The sequence below is a fragment of the Nematostella vectensis genome, chromosome 11 (genome assembly GCF_932526225.1).
Source record: "Nematostella vectensis chromosome 11, jaNemVect1.1, whole genome shotgun sequence".
Lineage (NCBI taxonomy): Eukaryota > Metazoa > Cnidaria > Anthozoa > Actiniaria > Edwardsiidae > Nematostella > Nematostella vectensis.
Genome location: NC_064044.1, coordinates 14229846 through 14252774, shown reverse-complemented (window position 1 = coordinate 14252774; position 22929 = coordinate 14229846). Strand labels below are relative to the sequence as shown.

Below are 22929 nucleotides of genomic sequence, written 5' to 3'. Positions count from 1 at the left end.
TTTTTTAAAATAATTTGTACACATAACCTGCAAGATTGATGAAGCGTTGAAAGATTTTTTTCGGCAAAACTAGTGTCATTAAAATATGACTGTAATTTAGCAGTCCCTTTTGTTTTGTTTATCACGTCCCTGCACGACCTTGAGAATGAAGCAATTCGATAAGCATTAATTAGTTAACTCTTTGTTGATATTATTGTTCATTGTTAATCGAACCCAAGGATTATCTCAATAAATGAAAAGTTGCTATGACTGAATTTTTATTAAACAGCGGAAGCGTAGACAAAACCCGTAGAGAAGGCTAAGCGCTAAACACCTTCCCCTGGAGATTTTATTTTCCATAACAATAACTCTGGGAATTTTGAAAGATTTCCTGTTGTCTCAAGATTCTAAATACTGTGATGAGAATAAGATTAGGAAGTAGGGCATGGGAAAAGTTCTAAAGTTCCAGCTAACATCATCAATACTAAATGCCTGAAGCAAATAACAAAATAAAATAAAAGACAATGTTGCGAAGCTTGCATCTAGAATGCTGAATTTTGATAGCGCACATACAAAGTGGTTGAGTCAAAGACATAAAAGGCGACTTTGGCAGCCGCCATACAACTCATGTCACGGAGCACAAATTAGGGTCGATGTTTTTTGTTAAGAGAGGAGAACCGGAAAAAAAAACCCGAATAGCCTGCTTTAGGCAGTACTCGGTGTTATCATCGCGGAAAACCCTCTCCGTTCGATGATCGGGCGCCATATTGTATTCTAAGCCGCACGGTTTCTGGGGGCGAGCGCAAAAATACAATATGGCGCCCGATCATCGAACGGAGAGGGTTTTCCGCGATGATAACACCGAGTACCGCCTGCAAGCAGGCTAACCCCCGGAGCAAAGGCGAGAACTCAACTCACGGGAAACGGGAATCGAGCCCAGGACACATTGGTGTGAGGCGCAAACTCTATCAACCAGGCGCGTACAGGGGGGAGGCCCTTGTAAGCAAACCCAAGTGAGTCATATCTTATTAAGGAATCTTCGAATACTATGGTTTTTCTATAAGATACCCATGACTACGCAGCCCTCTGAGCTAGTCCTGCGTACGCGCTAAGGAGCAAATTCATTGACTATACAAGCCAAAGAGGAGGCATAGGGTCTAGTCGTCTACGAATTATTACTATGGCAACGACTCTGTGATGGACGAGACTAGTGTTTGCAGGGTGGACTATAGCTGCTTTGAGGCGGAACACGCGGAATTGGTTCAGATATAGAAGATACACCAACTTTTTCAACTTACAAGAGAAATTTTCCTTACCGAGGATAAAAACAAAACAAAATTCAACCCCTGTTGCCAACATGTATTGTTAGTGTCTGCATCTTTCATCTCATGTGTTTTTTTTTTCAAATAGTTGTGGAAATTAGTCAGATTATAAATATCTTGATGAAAAGATTGTTTTGAAAGAAACCAGGGACTACCTGAGGGCCGAATGCTAAAGACTGGAAGACATGAGAATTGAAAACCATGTCTTGAAAGATAACAGTAGGGAGTTCTTATTCACTAGTCGTTTGATACCCCACACACATGGTCCCAGGAAAGGGTGGGGGATTAGACTTTATAAAAGCCTGTTTCCAAGTTAAGAGTCAAAAACAGTCAATACCACCACCCCTCTTTATATATTCTGGTTAAAAAGTAATCTAAAACCCCACATTAACCCCTGACTTCCCCAGGACCATAAGGGAGGGGGCTCAAATGACTAGGGCATTACTATGTGATTCAGCAGTACACACTCAATAGGTTTTTTTTTAGAACAAGATACTTATATTATATAAAACTAAAAACAAACTTTTGCTTTTTAAATAATAAATTTGTAACGAAAACAGTTTTTTATCAACCTAAAGAGAATGGGAAAGGGGATATTTTAGGAAAGTACTGAATATAATTATCACATTATTGTTATTATATTTTCTTTTCAAACATTTAAAGAAGAGTCATATTTCTTCCTTTTCCTTCTCCCTGTTGACTATTTTTATGCAATTGGTGCTCTTTGTTATTTCCCCTCTACACCAAAAATAAATTAACGAACAGATTTGATTTTTGAATTAGAAATTTTCATTTAGTACTTTCACTTATATCTTCTTTTAAGGATTTCCTTTCCAAGTCTCTTTCTTTTTACATTTATTTTAGAGGTTTATATTTATTTCATTGGAATGGTTGGATCCAGGGTTTCTAAAAACACCAAAATATAATGCATTACTGGATGTATATTCGTAGATATTAATTCCCATGGGGATGGAAAATCGTCACTTAAAATGGTACATTAAAACTTCAGTATTGCATCTTATCTAAAATTGTGTCTGGCACTATATTCTATCTTTGAAATCCTGTTTCGTCCATTACTTGTTCTTTGCAAGGACAAAGCTTGTCAGAATGTAGCTTTAGAAATGTACATTAATGGAACTTTTATTAAGGGGAAGGGTTTTTTAGGGCAATATACTTAAACTTTATAACACTAGCAACAACCTTGTTCTTTTTCAATAATAGAATTCTGTTTACATAGCTTGGATAGCATAGACATGGCCTCTTTAGAGGCCTGTGGTGGTGAAAGGGTTAAGATAATGGGAAAGGGGAAATGTTAAGAAATGCTCAATCAAATTATTTCATAACTTTTATATTTTTTTCAACAAACCTTTCAAGTTTCAAGTCAATTCCCTTTATATCCTCTCCCGTCGACTATTTTTTAGTCAATTGATATTCTTTGCTTCCTCTCTACCCCAAACATAGATCAATGAAAGGGTTTGGCTTGAGATTAGAAGTTAGCATTTTAGCACTGTCAGTGATGCTTTAGAGGTTTTTTTTAGGATTTGCTTCCAAAATCAATCTGTTTTTTTTAATTGCATTCATTTTGGAGTAGGCCACCATTCATAGATCCGACATGTCAATCACGCGCGCACGAATAGCCAATCAGGAAAGAGATGATGCAATAAGAGCCATGTGGTCCCACAAATGTCCCACAAAAATTCGGCAAAAAGATTGGTTTGAGATATTTTTCTGCGAATCTGGACAAGCAAAATAAGCATCTTCCGGTCAGCGTAGAAAGTGATAGTCCTGTTTTCTTTGACTTTTAGTGTAGAGTTGGGACTCAAATTGCAGAAAAAAAGATAAAATTTTCTGCGAAGAAACGAAAAACAAAAAGCAAACAAACCACATATACAAGAACAGTGTAAGTCCTACCATTAAAATTGTGTTTGATATTATCCTAGGTTACTTCAATTACATATAAGAATGATGAGACTTCATTTGTTTTATTGCTGTAAATCTTGACATTTGCCGATAAAACTTGTAGTTAAAAGTCAGGCGTAAACAGCGAATTCGGCATTCTCTTCTACTTTTTCCCTGCACTTAAATCACTGCAAGTTGACAAAATTAGGTTTGAAAGCACATAAACACATAGTACCTACCAAAGAGAGCACCGCTTTATCTTATCATTTCCAAGTTTTCGTACTTCGAGCTGGATTCCGGTAGTTTCCATTCAACAACCAAACTTGTAGTTATCTATTTCTATGCTTCTCTACAAGATTTTCACCAAACTTGGACCACAAATCAATTTCTATAATGTTAGGTGACCGTCTTTTATTTCCCAAGTCGCAGGAAAGCGTCTTTATTTTAGATAATCCCGAGCAGGATTCACAGACCTCATCCGACATGTTGTACAATTTTTGGGACTTTTGTGGGACATTTGGGTTGCACTTCGCTGGCTTCTATTTGCTGCTTTCTGATTGGTTATTCGTGCGCTCGTCGGATCTATGAATTAACAAGGGCAATTTATTACATAGCTATATTCTAACACGCGCTCTTATTGGCTAATTTCCTATGAACAATAAATGGATATACCATAGGGATATACCATAAAAGAAAAAAAAATCATTGCTGACAACTAAAGATTCGCCAGATAAATACTAGTAGCGACTTTTCGGTAACTCTACTCTACCTTGTATACTTCTTTTTTGAGCTGCATCTTTCTACATATGATGAATAAAGACGCAGGTTTCCCGTGTTTTTCCCTTGAAAAGGAACTAGAAAGCATTTTGTCGGAGAAACAATCAGAAAAGACAACAAACTGGTGTGTCTCCACGTTTAAAGGTACGGTGCTATATATTTGAATTAAAAAATTATTAAGAATTGTGCAATTTGAAAGGATAATTGTTAAGAATTACGGTAAATTTACTAAATAGTAACAGTGACAGTGACAACAACAACAATACCAATGAAACAGTTTTGCGAACTTTGTGGATTTATTATAAACAAACAATCAATTCTAACCTTTTTCCTGTATAGTTACAGCTTGGTGCAAGGAAAAACAAATACGTACTCCTGTAGAAGACATGAGCCTTGGACAACTTGATGCAAACCTCCGTCGTTTTTACGCTGAAGCAAGAAAAATAAACGGAGAAATGTACAGCAAGAAGACACTACTCGGCTTCCGGCATGCCATTGAACGCCATCTCAACCAGCCACACTTGTCGAGAAGCCTTAAGCTGTCTACCGACCCTAGATTCAAGCGGTCAAACGAGATGCTGGATGCTCAGCTTGTACAGATGAAGAGAAATGGCCTTGAAAACACCAAGCATAAACCCGCCATCGAGGATGAAGACCTAAAAAAGCTCAAAACTTCCAAAGCACTTTCTCCGGATACACCATCCAGTCTCCTAAGAAATGTGTGGTTCCACGTGGTCCTGCACTTTTGTAGAAGAGGTAGAGAGGGTCAGCGAGCGTTGAAAAAAAAAACAAGCTTCCTGTTTGAACAAGATGCAAGCGGCCGGTGCTACGTAACTATGTCGCACGACGAAGCGACAAAGAACCATCCTTGAAGATTGAACGACACCGCGAGTTTAGAGAAACAAGCATAAATGTACGAGACAGACCACCCATATGATGGCTTCAAAGCCTTTCAATTGTATATTTCGAAACTGAATCTCAAATGTGATACATTCTTCGAGTATCCAAAGAAATGCTGGTGTCACGACGACGACGACGTGTGGTTTGACAACAAGCCTGTCGGAGTAAACAAACTGGACGGTATGATGAAAGAGATAAGCCGTGAAGCAAACCTCTCACGTTAATACACAAACCACTGTGTCAGAGCGACTGCAATCACTTTGATGTCTAATGCTGGAGTTCCAAGCCCCCATATTATGGCCATTTCTGGTCATAGAAACGAGCAAAGCTTGGCGCACTACAACACACGGCCGTCCACAGAGCGGCTTCACCATTGCTCCGATGTTATTTCACGCAGTTTGACCTCAGGACAGTCCGTAGTCCCGATGAATCCTCAACAAGCAGCAGTGAGTCTTTCGACGGCTGTCCAGCAAAATAATGTGGTCGTTGATGTTACCAAGAGCCAAGGAATGCCATTGGATCCTTGTTCAGTAACTGCACAATCCAAAATGTGCAGGTTGTGATGGAAAAAAAGTGATCACTGAAATCGAACCGCAAGTGTAACCCCGTAAAAGCTGTAGCAATATTGGTTTGGAAAAATTGTTGTAGAAACTTTTTAAAGACTGTTCTTTCCATTTTCTACTCAGTAGTGGTAGGTTTCCCGTAAGATTGCTCTTGGATTGTCATATGTTGTAGAGAGAAGTCTTCTCGAAATCCCGTAATAAAGATTTTGCCAGTGTATTGAGCAAAGAATTGGGAAAGAATTTCAATTAGGGCTTACGCCCTGTTTTCTTCTCCCGTCACATTGTTTCTTATTTTCTTTATTTTGTTTATTTCCTATTGTAAACCGTAGTATTTTTTTTGTGTGACAAAGCCAATAAACTAAACTAAACTAAACTAAACTAAACTAAAGTGTGTCTGGGCACGCACGATGATTATGTAATCACTTTTTCGGAAATTAAATTTTAGCTCTTTGCTATATTATAAAAACAATGGTCCATACTTAGCATGCGTATATCCAGTTCTGGAAGCACTTGCATAGTTTAGAGAGCACTTTGGCAGCTAGAGAGGCTGCGCCTCGTGCGACTCTTACGCTGCCATCGTGCTCTCTAAACTATGCGCGTGCTTCCAGAACTGGATATAGGCACGATAAGAATGGACCATTCCTTTAATTTGGTAAAGGGTGGGTGCACCAATATGTAATGCATGAAAGGAGATATATTTTTGGATTTTAATTTCCAGACATTTTTCTGAATATTTGGTCCAATAAAGGAGAGAATCGCCACTAAATCAATACATAAAAAAAATACAGTATGGCATCTAAACAGTCTAAATATATTATTTCAAATCTTTGGAATGCTGTTACAACCATGACATATTCTGCACAAGGGCAAAGCTTGTCGGAGAATTGTTTTGATTTAAAAAATATATATTTATAATGAAACTTCTATGATGGGACATAAGAATTTACCATTAGACTCTTGGCAACTTTGACATTCATATTCACATCAGGAATTGTGTTTGTTAACTTTGATGTACTGCATAATTTAAATTATTGAATAAGCCTGGATCCATTTGGTTGGTACAATAAATAAATAAATCTCAGGAAAAAGCAGGATCCTAGATCCCCCAAAAATACCTCAATAAGTCAACACAGAAGGTGTTCAATGCTGGCTCCGCTTTTAGGCAGTGCCTAAATCTATATATTAGATTCTAGATTTCTAAGTGTTTCTCTTTGAGTGTGATATGTCTATAGGTTTCATTATTTAGTGCTAATTTTTTTTTCTAAGAGCGTGTTTTGTTCTTGTGACAATTCGCAACAAATTAAAAAAAAAACAATTTTAAACGTTTTTTTCTCTGTATTATTAGAAAGCATAGACGGTTTTAAAATATGCATTCTGCTTTGCAAAAATATAGATGCGTTCCTTTTTACCTTGTTATATCGTTTCGCAATTATTTACAGCGTACAGTATATCTTATTGCTTTGATCACAATTGTGATCGAAAAAGGAGTGAGTTTGCTGAAAAGTTGGGTGATTCGCGCGCAAATGGTGTTCAAAAGCTTATAAAAATATTAATAAAAATCACCGCTCCAATTGCTGCAGGATTCCTTATGGATACTTTGCTCAGGTTACACTCAGCTATTTTCTGAGGAAGATTCGGGCTCCACAATCAATTATATGTGTATTTTGGGTGGGGGCGTCCTATTTTGTATGGAAATGTCTAATGTTTATCGCCCACTTGTACAACTCTTGACGTCACATGTGATATGCAAATTTAGATATTCGGATGTCGCCATGAGCCAAAATTGCTCATTTTAAAAGGATCAAAAATCAGGTTTCCGTTTAAATGAAGTATCGAAAATTAGAGGAATTATTGTTGGGATATTACGTTACTATACTAACTAGTCAATTTGTCAAAATAAGCAAAAAATAATTTGGTGTCGCATTCCCTTTAAAAGACTCAGCACTTGATTCTATCTACCCAGAAAGTGATCGGACACAAGCAGTAAACCAAGCATGTACCACACTCGACGGAACATACAGCTATGAAAACAGCAGAGGGCCAAATCAGAAGAATTGGGACAATTCAGTATCTGCTTGTGCTACCAAACCTGGGTGTCTTGCACGACCTTTTGACGCGGCAAGCTTATCGGCAATCAAAAACGCCATCAAGGGGAACCCACACGATAACTACTGGTCTGGCATTAAATTTGATCACCAATCCGGCAAATTTAAATTTGGTGATGGCACTATGGTGGTAGAGACTGGCGCTTTCCTAGCAATCGTTAACAAAAACGAGCAGTTGATAAATGGGTACTCTAAGAGATGTCTGGCTATAAATCCGCGCTCCGACACGCTAATTGCCGAGACATGCACAAACAAGCTGAAATTCGTGTGCCAGTTGGCAAGTTCAGGTAAGATGGCGCAGGGGTTTTCTTGTGGCCCAAATCAGAGCATCACCTTGAAGATATCCTCAATCAATAAAAAAAATGAGAATTAAAAAATTTTAATAATATAATAATTACATTGATATTAGTGATGATTGATGAAATCAATCTTTAACGGAGTTACGCATTGGAGCTTTACGTGGCTGAACAAATAAATTACACTTCCCTTACCAACAAAATATGCCTAACTTTGCCGGTTATTCTTCCAAGGTGGTGACTGACTGTGACTAGGAATAAGCGGAGACCACCAGTATAAAAATTTCCTTGATAAAAAGGAGATAAGTAAGAGATAGAAAAAGCAAAACTCGAACGAAGAGAATAACATACATCAAGTTGTGTTTACCTATGCAATAAATATACCTTGGACTACCAAGTCCAAGTCTTACCAATGATATTATTCTTGTCAGCATTAAATATTCGATATCCCTTCTAATAAATATACTGAGTACTCGCTTCGATCCAAATTCGTGCCTGATTTGACTTCCAAAAGTGATCGCTGGACATCCGCTCGCTTGCCAAACCTAACGAACGGCTCCAAATTTCATCTTACCGATTTTTAAATCAGAAAACGACTATCCTTGAAAATGAAACGCTAACTAATAAGAAAAAACATTGTTCGTAACAGAAACTTGGATTAAGCTTTCGGATGGGCAAAACAGAGAGAATTTTGAAGATTTATCAACGGCACTTTTTCCCCTTCTCAGAGATCGATCCGGGCTATCCGTTTCGGAAGGCTAGAGAAGGCGTGACGCTCCTCCTTTAACTGACGAAACTTTCCATGCAATGACAGGATTTTTTACCCCAACGGTTGGGGCAAAAACACGATTCAGCTCTGTTTGTTTTTACGAATCAGACCAAATGAAACTTTTCTTCTTTTTACAAATCAGAACCACCTTGTTTTTTGTTGTCTTTTTCTCGCAGCATTTAAGGTACGTTTATCTCAAACATTTTTCGTCTTTCATCATGTTTTGCCCTCTTTCTGGTAATGGCGCCAAAGTTCAAAGCTCAGCCAAGCTAGTGCAGGGTCGTTGAGGTTATACTACTTGACCAATCAAAATTGTTTGCCCGGCAGACGTAAGGCTTATTATAATAGATGCCAATAACATATAAAATGCTGTGAGCGTAGTTATACCGTGCGGTGACCCCAACTTGCGAAAACCGCGCGAAATGAAACAAAAAAAAAAACAAAAAAACAAAAAAACAAAAACACGTTTACGTAGTTTACGTAGGTTTTACCATAACTGTCAGGGTTTTATAAAGATTTGAGCGATATCTGATAGTGTAAAAGTGTATTTATGTGAGATTATTCTACTAAGGAGACATATATTGTGAAATTGTCGTGCGGGACGGCGATGGACATGCGATCACAGGGTAAATGCATAGCAAATCATGCGATCCAAGTTCATCGGTAATCAATGTATCGGCGATGTATTCAGAGTCTTAAAACCAGTGTCACACGAACATAGGAAGTCAATTAGATAGGGCCAGTTTTAGTCCTGAGCTATGTTCAGATAGTGTAACACAGGTTATTTAAGTCCTCATCAAAACAACAGGTTATTTGAGTCGTCAATAACATTTCAAAAGTATTTAAGCTCTTCTACGCACATTTTGTTAATGATCTTGCTTCCCTTCCAACAGACGGCAGCACGACGGCACCTCCGTTTACAGCGAGCAGCCCAACTCCAACAGGTAAGGCCAAGAGCACTCATGAATAACATGAACGGACGGAACCTCAAGTTCAACTAAAGTTACTCTAACAACCCTACACCTTACAAAAAAAACGGGAAACATATATACACTCAAATAGTTCGTATAATTTGGCTTAATATCAATTAAGCCAACATCAACAGCTTCGTGTTAATGTTATCCCCTTCTTTCAAGCTACAAGTCAATGTCACTTCTTTTCTAGCTTCCTGTTAATGGCATCCCCTTCTTCTGTTTTATCGTGTTTATAAAAGTCTTGATTTTAGAACTTACGGGAAATGCTACAAAGAAGCGCAACTAGATTTATTTTAAACACCAGTATACAGGACTCTATCCCATACAAGGAACGGCTAAGTAAACTGAACCTGCTACCGCTATCTTAATGGCATGAGATGAAGGACATCTTCTTTTATCACAAATGCCGTGAAGGCTTTTACAATTTTAACATAGAATGGATTATCAAATCTAATCAACTAGACTAACCCGCCACAGCTCTGCACTTGATCTCTCTGTTCCTAAATGTCGCACTAAACTTTCTCAATCAAGCTACTTCAATCGTATCCCTAAACTGTGGAATAATCTATCTACGTCTACTCGCTCTGCTAGCTCACTTAACCAGTTTGAATCCACTACTTATCTGCGATTACTAACAGCTACGATACAGATAACACTAAAACCTGGAAACCCATTTGCCCCAAGTGTTCCTCTTCCCGCAACCTTACTGTCTCTTCTGCTCGTAACTGCTGCTACTAATGACAATTTTGTCACAATTTTATATTATTATTGTTACAAACCATATATTGTACATAGTTGTTAATATTTTACCTATCAATATCCTTATTTTATATATTTGCTCACATCATAGTTTAGCTAAATAGTTTTAGTTTTAGATTAGATTAGTTATTAATTATAGATATATTCTTAGCTTAGTCGAAAGGGTGCCCTTTATGTGGAGCCAAGCTCTGTTGTGTTTCCCCCACCATTTATATTTAGTTAGTACGATTTAGTCTTTTTTTTAACGGTGAAAGTTTGTAAATAAATAAATAAAAATAAATAAATAAATAAATAAATAAATAAATAAATAAATAAATAAATAAATAAATAAATAAATAAATAAATAAATAAATAAATAAATAAATAAATAAATAAATAAATAAATAAATAAATAAATAAATAAATAAATAAATAAATAAATAAATAAATAAATAAATAAATAAATAAATAAATAAATAAATAAATAAATAAATAAATAAATAAATCAGAACCACCTTGTTTTTTGTTGTCTTTTGTCTCTCAGCATTTAAGGTACGTTTATCTCAAACATTTTTCGTCTTTCATCATGTTTTGCCCTCTTTCTGGTAATGGCGCCAAAGTTCAAAGCTCAGCCAAGCTAGTGCAGGGTCGTTGAGGTTATACTACTTGACCAATCAAAATTGTTTGCCCGGCAGACGTAAGGCTTATTATAATAGATGCCAATAACATATAAAATGCTGTGAGCGTAGTTATACTGTGCGGTGACCCCAACTTGCGAAAAGCGCGCGAAATGAAACAAAAAAAAAAAAAACACAAAAACACAAGTTTACGTAGGTTTTATCATAACTGTCAGGGTTTTATAAAGATTTGAGCGATATCTGATAGTGTAAAAGTGTATTTATGTGAGATTATTCTACTAAGGAGACATATATTGTGAAATTGTCGTGCGGGACGGCGACGGACATACGATCACAAGGTAAATGCATAGCAAATCATGCGATCCAAGTTCATCGGTAATCAATGTATCGGCGATGTATTCAGAGTCTTAAAACCAGTGTCACACGAACATAGGAAGTCAATTAGATAGGGCCAGTTTTAGTCCTGAGATATGTTCAGATAGTGTAACACAGGTTATTTGAGCCCTCATCAAAACAACAGGTTATTTGAGTCGTCAATAACATTTCAAAAGTATTTAAGCTCTTCTACGCACATTTTGTTAATGATCTTGCTTCCCTTCCAACAGACGGCAGCACGACGGCACCTCCGTTAACAGCGAGCAGCCCAACTCCAACAGGTAAGGCCAAGAGCACTCATGAATAACATGAACGGACGGAACCTCAAGTTCAACTAAAGTTACTCTAACAACCCTACACCTTACAAAAAAACGGGAAACATATATACACTCAAATAGTTCGTATAATTTGGCTTAATATCAATTAAGCCAACATCAACAGCTTCGTGTTAATGTTATCCCCTTCTTTCAAGCTACAAGTCAATGTCACCTCTTTTCTAGCTTCCTGTTAATGGCATCCCCTTCTTCTGTTTTATCGTGTTTATAAAAGTCTTGATTTTAGAACTTACGGGAAATGCTACAAAGAAGCGCAACTAGATTTATTTTAAACACCAGTATACAGGACTCTATCCCATACAAGGAACGGCTAAGTAAACTGAACCTGCTACCGCTATCTTATTGGCATGAGATGAAGGACATCTTCTTTTATCACAAATGCCGTGAAGGCTTTTACAATTTTAACATAGAATGGATTATCAAATCTAATCAACTAGACTAACCCGCCACAGCTCTGCACTTGATCTCTCTGTTCCTAAATGTCGCACTAAACTTTCTCAATCAAGCTACTTCAATCGTATCCCTAAACTGTGGAATAATCTATCTACGTCTACTCGCTCTGCTAGCTCACTTAACCAGTTTGAATCCACTACTTATCTGCGATTACTAACAGCTACGATACAGATAACACTAAAACCTGGAAATCCATTTGCCCCAAGTGTTCCTCTTCCCGCAACCTTACTGTCTCTTCTGCTCGTAACTGCTGCTACTAATGACAATTTTGTCACAATTTTATATTATTATTGTTACAAACCATATATTGTACATAGTTGTTAATATTTTACCTATCAATATCCTTATTTTATATATTTGCTCACATCATAGTTTAGCTAAATAGTTTTAGTTTTAGATTAGATTAGTTATTAATTATAGATATATTCTTAGCTTAGTCGAAAGGGTGCACTTTATGTGGAGCCAAGCTCTGTTGTGTTTCCCCCACCATTTATATTTAGTTAGTACGATTTAGTCTTTTTTTTAACGGTGAAAGTTTGTAAATAAATAAATAAAAATAAATAAATAAATAAATAAATAAATAAATAAATAAATAAATAAATAAATAAATAAATAAATAAATAAATAAATAAATAAATAAATAAATAAATAAATAAATAAATAAATAAATAAATAAATAAATAAATAAATAAATAAATAAATAAATAAATAAATAAATAAATAAATAAATAAATAAATAAATAAATAAATAAATAAATAAATAAATAAATAAATAAATAAATAAATAAATAAATAAATAAATAAATAAATAAATAAATAAAAATAAATATATTTTTTATTCAACAACAACTTGCCAGGCCGATAGGCTCTAGAACACATGAGCCTTCCGTGCCCACAAAACTTACAGCGGTCCACCCACAAAACATAGATATCCCGGTCAGAAAAGACAGTGTTCATGTTTGATCTTTAATAAGTTTTAAGATTTAGTAATATTCATTTTTCTACTGCACATCGAAAGAAAATCCTAACAAGCCAAATGGTAGACCAACACCAAAACCGCCCAACTCCAACAGACCATCTGACCACAGACCGACTGATCGGGGAAAACCAACCGACACACCGGGAAACAGCGCAAGAGTAAGTTGATGGAGTCCCGAGTTGGTAGTTATTTTTACATTTAAAAATGCTCCCCACAACTGAAATCTTAACATGCCTAAAAGCGATGTCAATAACTTAAACTCACTGTTACCTTGTTCCTCTAAGACGAATGCCATATTCCATAGCCTGTTTTCGAAATTATTAAGTTGATCCTGGCTTGCCAAGTCGTTATGTGTGTAAAGCTGCCATACAAAATTGCTAACCTTGCAATAAAGCCTGAAGCTAAACTCCTTGCTTAAAAAGGGCTTTCATAGTGGTTGACCACCAAAACCCATATTACCATCATCTGGGAAACAGCCATAGTCGCGTCATTATATTCGATTTTAAATTATTGTGTTTGTGTTTTTTGTCAGGTCCAATCTTATAATGACAAAATCAAATCTCAAAATCCAGTGGACCCTAAGTCACTTGATGTAAGTAAAATGCTCATTTCTTTATTAAAATTAAAAAATCAGCCGACGAAGATTGTTACTATTTCAGTGATGCTTCGAGTAAAAACTAGGCAACCCAACGGCAAACGCACGCTGGCATGTCAAAAATGCCTTTGTTTATTCTAGAAATTTGATTCGCCAAGACAAAACATTATAGCATAAGATACAGATAAGTCAACCTGATTCATGATATTTTTTTTTTATATTTTGGTTATGGGGTTAATTACTATGTCTGTTTCAGTTTTTCAGGTAAATTTTAATGTGGGAACCTTGTAAATATAAGACAACTAACAGCTATTGTTCTGGCTTCTTTTGATTGGTTCACCACATAAAAACGCAAATAACATATATAATAAGGACATGTTTCACGCAATTTCTTCAAAATCTTACTGTCTTCTATATGTCCTGCATGCATGTTTAGCTCATGTTTAGTATAAAAAAGAATCCTATGTGGGAAAGCTTTAATAAAGCTTTTTGCTGCAGGACAATGGGACTTTGTCTAGTTCTTACGCGGAGCATTAATTAAAGTTGAAAAAAAACATCCTTAAGGGCCCCCGAATGGTCCCCCGAAATTTCGCCGCGCTCGCGTGCGCATGCTATTTTTTTCGCCGCGCTCGCATGCTCGCGCATTTTTTTCCGCCTAAAAAGGCTCGGTCTCGCATAAAAAAATGGAGTGCTCGCAGAAGACCACTCGTGGGCCCTTTCTTAGTAACATCGATTCCCATAACTCCCGATTGTATTCTAGACCATAATACCATAATAGGAATTTCTTACATGCTGTAACAGTAGCAGTGCATGTGCTTCAGAAACCACCGTCAATACCTAGGGAAGGATATGGTAAGGGTATATATTTATTCTGGGCTTTTCAGGTAACACCCAAATATGCTGTACACTAAAACTTTTTAGGATGTTGTGCAAATGACGATAGCCTTACAAACAAGCATAAAAAACAACAATGAATATAACAATGGAGACAAAGGAAAGAATACGGTGATGCAGGCCGAGAAAGAATTGGAGAAATTCCTACTTGAATATGCCAAGGTGCACCTGACAGCTAATAAGAGCAAGATTACAAAGAATAGCGAGGGCATTGGTAAGTAGTATACAGAGTCATTTAGATTACTTTGCCGAAAGGACGTGCTGCATTCACACATGATAACTTCATATCCTCACAAATGCTAATGAAATAAAAGGAAATAGTCAATACATCATTAACCCGATTCCACGTTAAATTTTGCTATTATCGGTTCCATAGCAGTTTCAAAAATTTGTCCGAAATCGAACCCATACCTCCATAAGTAAATGTTGTTTTTCCTTTATTATAGCGTCTGTTGAACCAGTCCCCTCTCGGCCATCCTGACATGATTTTTTTTTGTTCATTGTAGCGTTATCTATTGAACTTGTTCCCGCAAACAGTACGCGAGATCTGGAATTCCCGTCGGTTACGTCGCCTAGCAACAGCACGGTGTCTACACCTCGGTCCTCCTATGTCGCGCTGCCTCCGAACATCTTTTCTAAAAAAGGTAATAGGGGAGCTGGTAGTGACACACTTTGTAGTGCCATCAGTTTACAAGGGGAACAAGGGTGTTGCAGGTAGCGTTATATGAAACTATTATATTGAAGTTATATTGAAGGTAGGATCAGCCCAGTATGCATTTTTTTTATATTTCTATTTCGATTTGCAAATTTACAAACATTTTCAAATAAGGTTGCACAGGGGAAATCGATATGTCCTAACCCGAAGTGCTTCATGAGTATCAGTAAATAAGCAAATAAGAGTAAATAAAAACTAATTCGGGTTTAGAAAACTGTACAATCTTTTTTATGTGCCAGAAAACATTGGCATGGCTTTCATAAAACAAGAATTCGGCCATTTATACGTTACCCAAGAACCAATGCGGATTACGATACATTGATTCTTGAGTACAACCTTGAAACAGTATAAATTTTGCAATAAATATGCGGCCAATAGTAAACGTTGCGAACCAATGGGTTATTTATTGCTATACTTTTGCTGCTGATTTGAATTTGAGAAGAAAATGCTTAGTGGTGTTGATTTGATTCCTCAGATGTCTATGTCGTTACCATGGTGATGTCAGACGTGAGAAAGATGTTGCCTTCAGATGCGCAGGTCATTGCTGATAGGTAAGAAAAATAACAATAACTTCAGAAAGCTTCCAAATGCTTTGCAGTCTGTGGAGAGGCCGGGTAGAAGGTACAATTTTTTATGATAAAAACAATTGTTTATGGAACAAGATAAGCCCGCAAAAAGATTAAATAGCAAAAAGACAACAAACTTGAAGTACACACGTGTTGATCGACCAAATTATTCGAGCACCCGTGTTCATGTCAGAGTTCTTAATATTGAAAAAGGAATAACATTTAAAAAAAATGTGAATCCATTGTCTTGGATAGTGGGAGAGGGACACTGAAAGTCCCATCTCTTATCGCATTTTGTTATCCTTTATCAAAGTGACGGGAAAATAAACTGCTGGGGATCGTACGCTGGCCCTTCTTGGGTGAAAGTTCACTCTAAAGCCCTGGCTAAACAAGAAACGAGTCAGTGCAGCTCGCGTTGCACAGGGGCACCCCCCTTCCTTTCGCCGCCAAAGAGTGGGTAGTTTTTTTTAAGAATATTCAAATTCTACACTTTTACCATATACCTGCACCCCCCCCAGCCACCCCCCCCCCCCTCCTAAGCCAATCTTGGGTATGCACCTGTATTACTATATTTGGTGTTTCTTAGCAATGAAAACAAGCGAACAGAGCTCAACAGTGCTGTAGTATCGTGTACGCTGGATCCACACCCACAAGGAACTCTGGAGGAAAACATTTCCATCGTGCTGCACCACGATCAGGTAGACTTGCCCAGATTCGTGGGATTCCCTTGGCTGTGGCCCAGAAAATCGGCATGTCCACCCAAGATAAGATGTGTGTGCAAGTAGACTAGCCCAAATGGATGTGATCCCTGTGTTTAAGAGTTTTCTAGAAGACGTTCCATTGGGCAAGATGCATGGAAATTTTAAAAATAGTGGGAGTAGTGGCAAGGTACAATCAAACCCCTAAATGGGACAAAACTAACGGTCAGGTATTAAACTTAAATGGGAATTTGTTAAGGTGATAATGTGTTTTAAATTGATCCCATGAATACGTCGCTCTACTTCTCAATTCTAAAAAGTTTGCAATATCTATATACAGGCGACAAAAGACGGCATGCCTGACTGTGTGTTCTGGGACGTACACGCAAAGTAAGCTAATAGTTGCAATGTCTAATCTCAGCTCCTTTGTTTCCGAGGGTGGCCAGTAACCCCGTATCTCCATAAGTCTAATGTAGTGATAAAACGCTAAGCCTTATTTGGATGTGTATAAAGAGGATGGAAAACGCATACGTACTGACCATTTACATGGCGGCCCTAAGGAGAGGAGGTGGGGCGAGCAAGCACCAGATACACTATAACCTGCCGGTATCATGACTTACTATTCCAATACTCTGGCATATTTATGCATGGCATTGTTTGCCATTGTTTTACCTCGTTCTATAACACGTTCCAGTGGCCTCGATTGTTTCAGATAATGCCAGAATATTGGACAACCCTCCAGCCAGCGCCCTAAAGGATATTTTTAAAGGATGCTTAGCGCCATGAAATAAACGGACATTTTCTATATTTGTTTGTTATCTTATTTTATAATAACATCCGTTTCATGTTTTAATTGTAAACTTCAATTGTGTTATTTAATTTAAGAGCCACAAGTACATTATCTGTAGGATATTATGTGTAACCCTCATAAAAAATTGTCTTAATAAATCAATAAAACGATCAATAAATCGTTAACACTAAGGCCATAATGATCGTTCACACTAGGAATATCTGTCAGCAACCTTTTTAAGTTCTCTTCATATCTAGGAGCATGTGTCGAGCACAACAATAACAAATTTGGTAGCCCTTTTATTGACATCTTGCAAGAGCCAACTCGGCCTTTTGTTGGCATCGCTGCAATTAACAATTTGTATTTTGTCGTTTAGGACTGAGTATAATGGCACGTGGTCGACATACGGCTGCTCAGTGGCCCAGTCCAACGCGTCCACGACAACGTGCACTTGCAACCACATGACCAGCTTCGCCCTGCTCATGCAAGTCAGCGACACAAAGGTAAATATGGCGTAACACTTGTAATCACGTGACCAGCTTCGCCCTGCTCATGCAAGTCAGCGACACAAAGGTAAATATGGCGTAACAAATGTAATCACGTGACCAGCTTTGCCCTGCTCATGCAAGTCAGCGACACAAAGGTAAATATGGCGTAACACATGTAATCACATGACCAGCTTCGTCCTGCTCATGCAAATCAGCGGCACAATGGTAAATATGGCGTGACACTTGTAATCACTTGACCTGCTTCGCCCTGCTCATGCAAGTCAGCGACCCAAAGTAAATATGGCGTGACACTTGTAATCACGTGACTAGCTACGCCCTGCTCATGCCAGCCAGCGACACAAAGGTAAATATGGCGTGACATTTGTAGTCACGTGACCAGATTCGCCCTGCTCATGCAAATCAGCGACCCAAAGAAAATATGGCGTGACACTTGTAATCACGTGACCAGCTTCGCCCTGCTCATGCAAGTCAGCGACCCAAAGTAAATATGGCGTGACATTTGTAATCACGTGACCAGCTTCGCCCTGCTCATGCCAGTCAGCGACACAAAGGTAAATATGGCGTGACACTTGTAGTCACGTGACCAGCTTCGCCCTGCTTATGCAGGTCAGTGACACAAAGGTAAATATGGCGTGACACTTGTAATAACGTGAAAAGCCTTCAATTGCAAGTAAGCGTGACACCAGGAAACCAATTTTCGGCCTACTACAAGTCATTTATCTCAGAGGGTGAAACAAGGTACTACGCGCAATGCACTAAGGCAAGGAGTTTATGTGTTTTTTCGAGCACTTAAGTATTTTAATTACGGAAGTTTCCTGAATGTTTATCTCGAGTTATGTCTGCTAAGCTCTTGGCGAAGTCTCGCTTGGTCGTGTATCTCGAGTTATGTCTGGTATCTCTGCAAATTCTAGCTTGGACATGTATCTCTAGTTATTCCTGCTAGCTCTTGGCAAAGTCTCGCTTGGTCTTTTAGCTCCAGCTATTTCTAATAGCTCTTGGCGAGGTCTTGCCTGGTCTTGTATCTTGAGATTGTATCCCGGGTTTTTCCTGCTGGCTCCTGGCAAAGTCTCGCTTGGTCTTGATCTTGCTATCCAAAACATCGATCCACTGGTATATTTATTTCTGAAGCAAGCAAAACAAAAGTTCGTACGCCATTTTATTCTGAGAGTCCCGTAAAGGACCGGATCCAGGGCCGAGTTGACGAAAACGAGACTAAAGGTGAGCAAATACACATCAGCGTTTATTAATGGCTTCTTGTATCCTTCAAAGAACTCGGACCATATGTAAACCACGTATTGAGGTACAGAGCACACAGCGAACAGCGTAAGCATTGCGAACAAAGTCTTGTAGACCCGCCGGTTGCGTTGATCGTTGAATCCGAGTCTACTCCGAAAAGCGCTCGGAATATCACCGTGCGCATCTCGGGGCTGGTTGTTGTGAACAAAAGCAGCAGTCTTGTAGTACAAAATGAGTATTACAGTAAAAGGAATAACGAATTGCGTCATAAATAAAAACATATAAAAAGATTTTGCGTAAGTGATATCTTGAGTTGTGATATTATTCCTACATTCTACCGGTCCGATATTCTTAATCCACATAATTGGTGATGAGAACAGAGCAGATATTACCCAAACAGCTGGTATGCATGCCATGACGAACCGCCACCTTAGTCTTACAAGCTGGAGGACTGAGGTCAAAGTCCTGTGTCGTTCAATAGCTATAAGAGTCAAAGTGAAAACTCCCAAATAGCGCGTGATTAGGATCGCCATGGTGATGTACAGACAAACTGGATATAGCTCCAAGCGACGGAAAATACTTGTGAGAACGGAGCAGCAGACGAGCATTAAGTCCCCGATTGCTAAGTGCAGCAATAAGTAATCATTCGTGGTCCTTCGAGCCGAACGCTTGCGGTGGATATCAAGAAACACGAAGATATTTCCAAAGAATCCGAAGACACTCAGACAAACATAGATAGCAATAATGATATTTTCGATCTGTCGCTCGTCTTCGGCCATCTTGATATTTTTTCTCTCGAAGTAGTTCGCCAGAATAATAAGTACCTGTTAATTGCTCCTCGCTAATTGCTCGTGCTGCTTTCCTTTAACTCCTACAAAGTAAGCCGCAGTACATATCCAGGGAGGTTATCTTATAAAACACCTAATCAGTCCTACACCTTAAGATGTTAGAAAGAAAAAGATTGAATTCACTTGCAAATTTCTTTTCCCCTTTTCTAATGACGAGTTGTTCAATATAACGTTTTATGTTTCAATTTTGTTTATGGTCAAATTTTGAAATGTCGATCAGCAATGTTAATTTTGTAAGACGGATGAACACAAAAAAATTTGAGAATAATCCTATCAAAACAAATGAATATTTAATTTATAGCATTGTAGAAAATAGAGATTTTTGTTTTAACACTTTAATATTTTCGATCTGTCGCTCGTCTTCGGCCATCTTAATATTTTTTCTCTCGAAGTAGTTCGCCAGAATAATAAGTGCCTGTTAATTGCTCCTCGTTAATTACTCGTGCTGCTTTCCTTTAACTCCTACAAAATAAGCCGCAGTACATATCCAGGGAGTTCATCTTATAAAACACCTAATCAGTCCTACACCTTAAGATGTTAGAAAGAAAAAGATTGAATTCACTTGCAAATTTTTTTTCCCCTTTTCTAATGACGAGTTGTTCAATATAACGTTTCATGGTTCAATTTTGTTTATGGTCAAATTTTGAAATGTCGATCAGCAATGTAAATTTTGTAAGAAGGATGAACACAAAAAAAATTGAGAATAATCCTATCAAAACAAATGAATATTTAATTTATAGCATTGTAGAAAATAGAGATTTTTGTTTTAACACTTTAATATCTCATGTTTATTTTCTTCATTTCCGATTTTTTGGGAAAAAAAAGTAATACAAAGCTGTTAGCTCCCTGGGCCTTTAATTTACATGCAAATTGGTTACATATTTCGTTTCTGGGAAACTGACGGCTTTGATTAAGCGAAATACACAAACTTGAGATAAAATTGAAAGTTTGTCTTAGTGTTACAATTGCTTTTAACTAAAACTCGTTAGATTTCTTCTTTTTTTCTTTTTCTTTTGAATAGAAATTGCGCCGCATTTTAATAATCTTTTCGAAAAAGACAATGGATTTTTTTAACAAAAAGTTTATATTTTCGTAAGAAAATATAGTAAAAATAATAAGAAGGAATACCGGGTAAATCGTCAAAATATAATGTAAAGAACAATAACAAGAAAACAGAATGAAAATTAGAGAAATACAGCTTTTGCGCCGCTAAAAAATAATATTTCAAAGAAATAAAAAGAAATTAAAGAAAGGTACAGCCTTATGTGCTGGTAAAAAAAAAAATTTCAAAAAAGCAGAGAAATCTAAAAGAAATACAGTTTCACATATTGCTAGAGGCATTTGGCGTATGTGTAAACAGTTAGATGCTATTCAGATAATCGAGAGCTTAATATATCACCTGCTCTGCCATATAATCAACGTTCAGTAATATTGAATCATTTGAAAAGACGTTCTAAGCACCCCCTCCCCCTTCCTTTTTACGTTGGCACGCGGAGTCACCTTTTTGCCCGATTCAGATATTTGTTCTTCTGCTGAGAAGTAACCTTTTCCTTTGTCTTGTGGTCACTCACGCGTAGCTGAAGATGAACCGACCTCTTCCAAACAATCACAATATTAAATCTACTTCATTTCGGTTGGAACTTGGAGCCTCATGCAAGGATCATTTAGTTGGTCAGAACATGTTTAAGATGATCCCATAATTCCTTTCGCACCCAGTTGTTCTAACAAGAAAAAGAAAGAACAGCAGAGGCAGGAGGAATGGATTTTGTTACGAAAATATCGATAATTTAAAACACGAACTCCTCTCTAATATCGCTGAAATTGGCTTTGCTTTGCGACGCGCTCTACGTTTTTACTTACAAAATCCCTGTCAAATTCGGTCGCGTAATCCAGCTGCGACACCTTTGCGCGCGACCAGACAAGTTTTGTGTCACAACAAGAGATTGTCTTTCATGGCGGTGTGTTTTCTACTAAGTGTTACTACTTGCTGTATACCGAGAAACAGCGAAATCGTACGAATCACACTGCACGTCACGTAATGAATAAAATCTGGTCCTTTCCCCCGGGAGCAAAATGCTGAAGATGTGTGCTTGTTTGACTCACAGGTCCATCAGAAACACCGTCGTGCGCTTGCGTACATCACATACATCGGATGCTCTTTTTCCCTTGCCGGAGAAATCTTAACAGTTGCCGCCTACATCGCTTTCATGTAAGTGTAGATAAAACGACAACGATGCAGGTGATGTGATTGTTAATATAGTAGTGATAATGATTTTGTTGCCGACAATAGAAATTAGAGTTATAAACATTATCTTTTTTTATGAGGTTGGTATTGATATTATTGACACCGATTACTGTTCCGCTGATTTTGACACGATGCTGCTAGAGTAACTAAGGATGATATCCGTGCTCATATGACACAGTAGGCAGTACGGGCGTGTCCCGAGGGCGCCATGAAATTCAAGGTAGAGAGACTTCGATTCTTTCCAGTGATCAATTTCTTTAAAAGATGTAATGCAAAAAAGAAAAAGAAAAACAGATATTATCCTTTTTTTATTTTGTGCTCGGCATCATGTATATCATAGTAAGCTCCACAATGTCCTTTTTTTACAAATCGCCGTCAAAGTCCGGAGAAAGTCTAGCAAGCTTTTTCCCTCGTTTTGCGTGTGGTTCATTTTGAATAGGCCCCGAGAACACGCGATTTGGTGATCGTGGTAATTGTGATCTCTTGTGGTAGTGATGATGATGATGACGATAAAGATGATAATGATGATGATGATGGATATCCATGGGACTATGACCCCTTAAAATATCTCTGTTATGTTTTAGGAACATCAAGCAAGAACAGTGTCAAATCCGAGTAAACCTGATGTTCGCGCTCGCCATAGCGCAGATCTTTTTCCTTTCCGGAATAACAGCCACGGATGTTAAGGTAAAGATGGTGGCGTATCTGGAGTCTCTAGAGATCGTCCTTCT

General features: G+C 37.7%; 1 protein-coding gene across 8 annotated transcripts in view; it reads left to right on the top strand.

Annotated features, from left to right (window-relative positions):
• Window positions 1–22929, top strand: part of LOC5517523 (adhesion G-protein coupled receptor D1-like) — a 43669-nt gene that overhangs the window by 15829 nt on the left and 4911 nt on the right. For 3 of the 8 annotated variants that reach the window (XM_048734020.1, XM_048734019.1, XM_048734022.1), the window contains 13 exons: window positions 7404–7832; window positions 9504–9554; window positions 11566–11616; window positions 13142–13260; window positions 13635–13694; window positions 14619–14805; window positions 15098–15235; window positions 15782–15857; window positions 16459–16570; window positions 16911–16960; window positions 17737–17863; window positions 22059–22162; window positions 22783–22885. In XM_048734020.1, the coding sequence (XP_048589977.1) occupies window positions 7404–7832; window positions 9504–9554; window positions 11566–11616; window positions 13142–13260; window positions 13635–13694; window positions 14619–14805; window positions 15098–15235; window positions 15782–15857; window positions 16459–16570; window positions 16911–16960; window positions 17737–17863; window positions 22059–22162; window positions 22783–22885 (1607 nt within the window). The remainder of the gene's footprint in view (window positions 1–7403; window positions 7833–9503; window positions 9555–11565; window positions 11617–13141; window positions 13261–13634; window positions 13695–14618; window positions 14806–15097; window positions 15236–15781; window positions 15858–16458; window positions 16571–16910; window positions 16961–17736; window positions 17864–22058; window positions 22163–22782; window positions 22886–22929) is intronic. The other 5 variants (XM_048734023.1, XM_048734025.1, XM_048734024.1 and 2 more) reach the window with 3 other exon arrangements.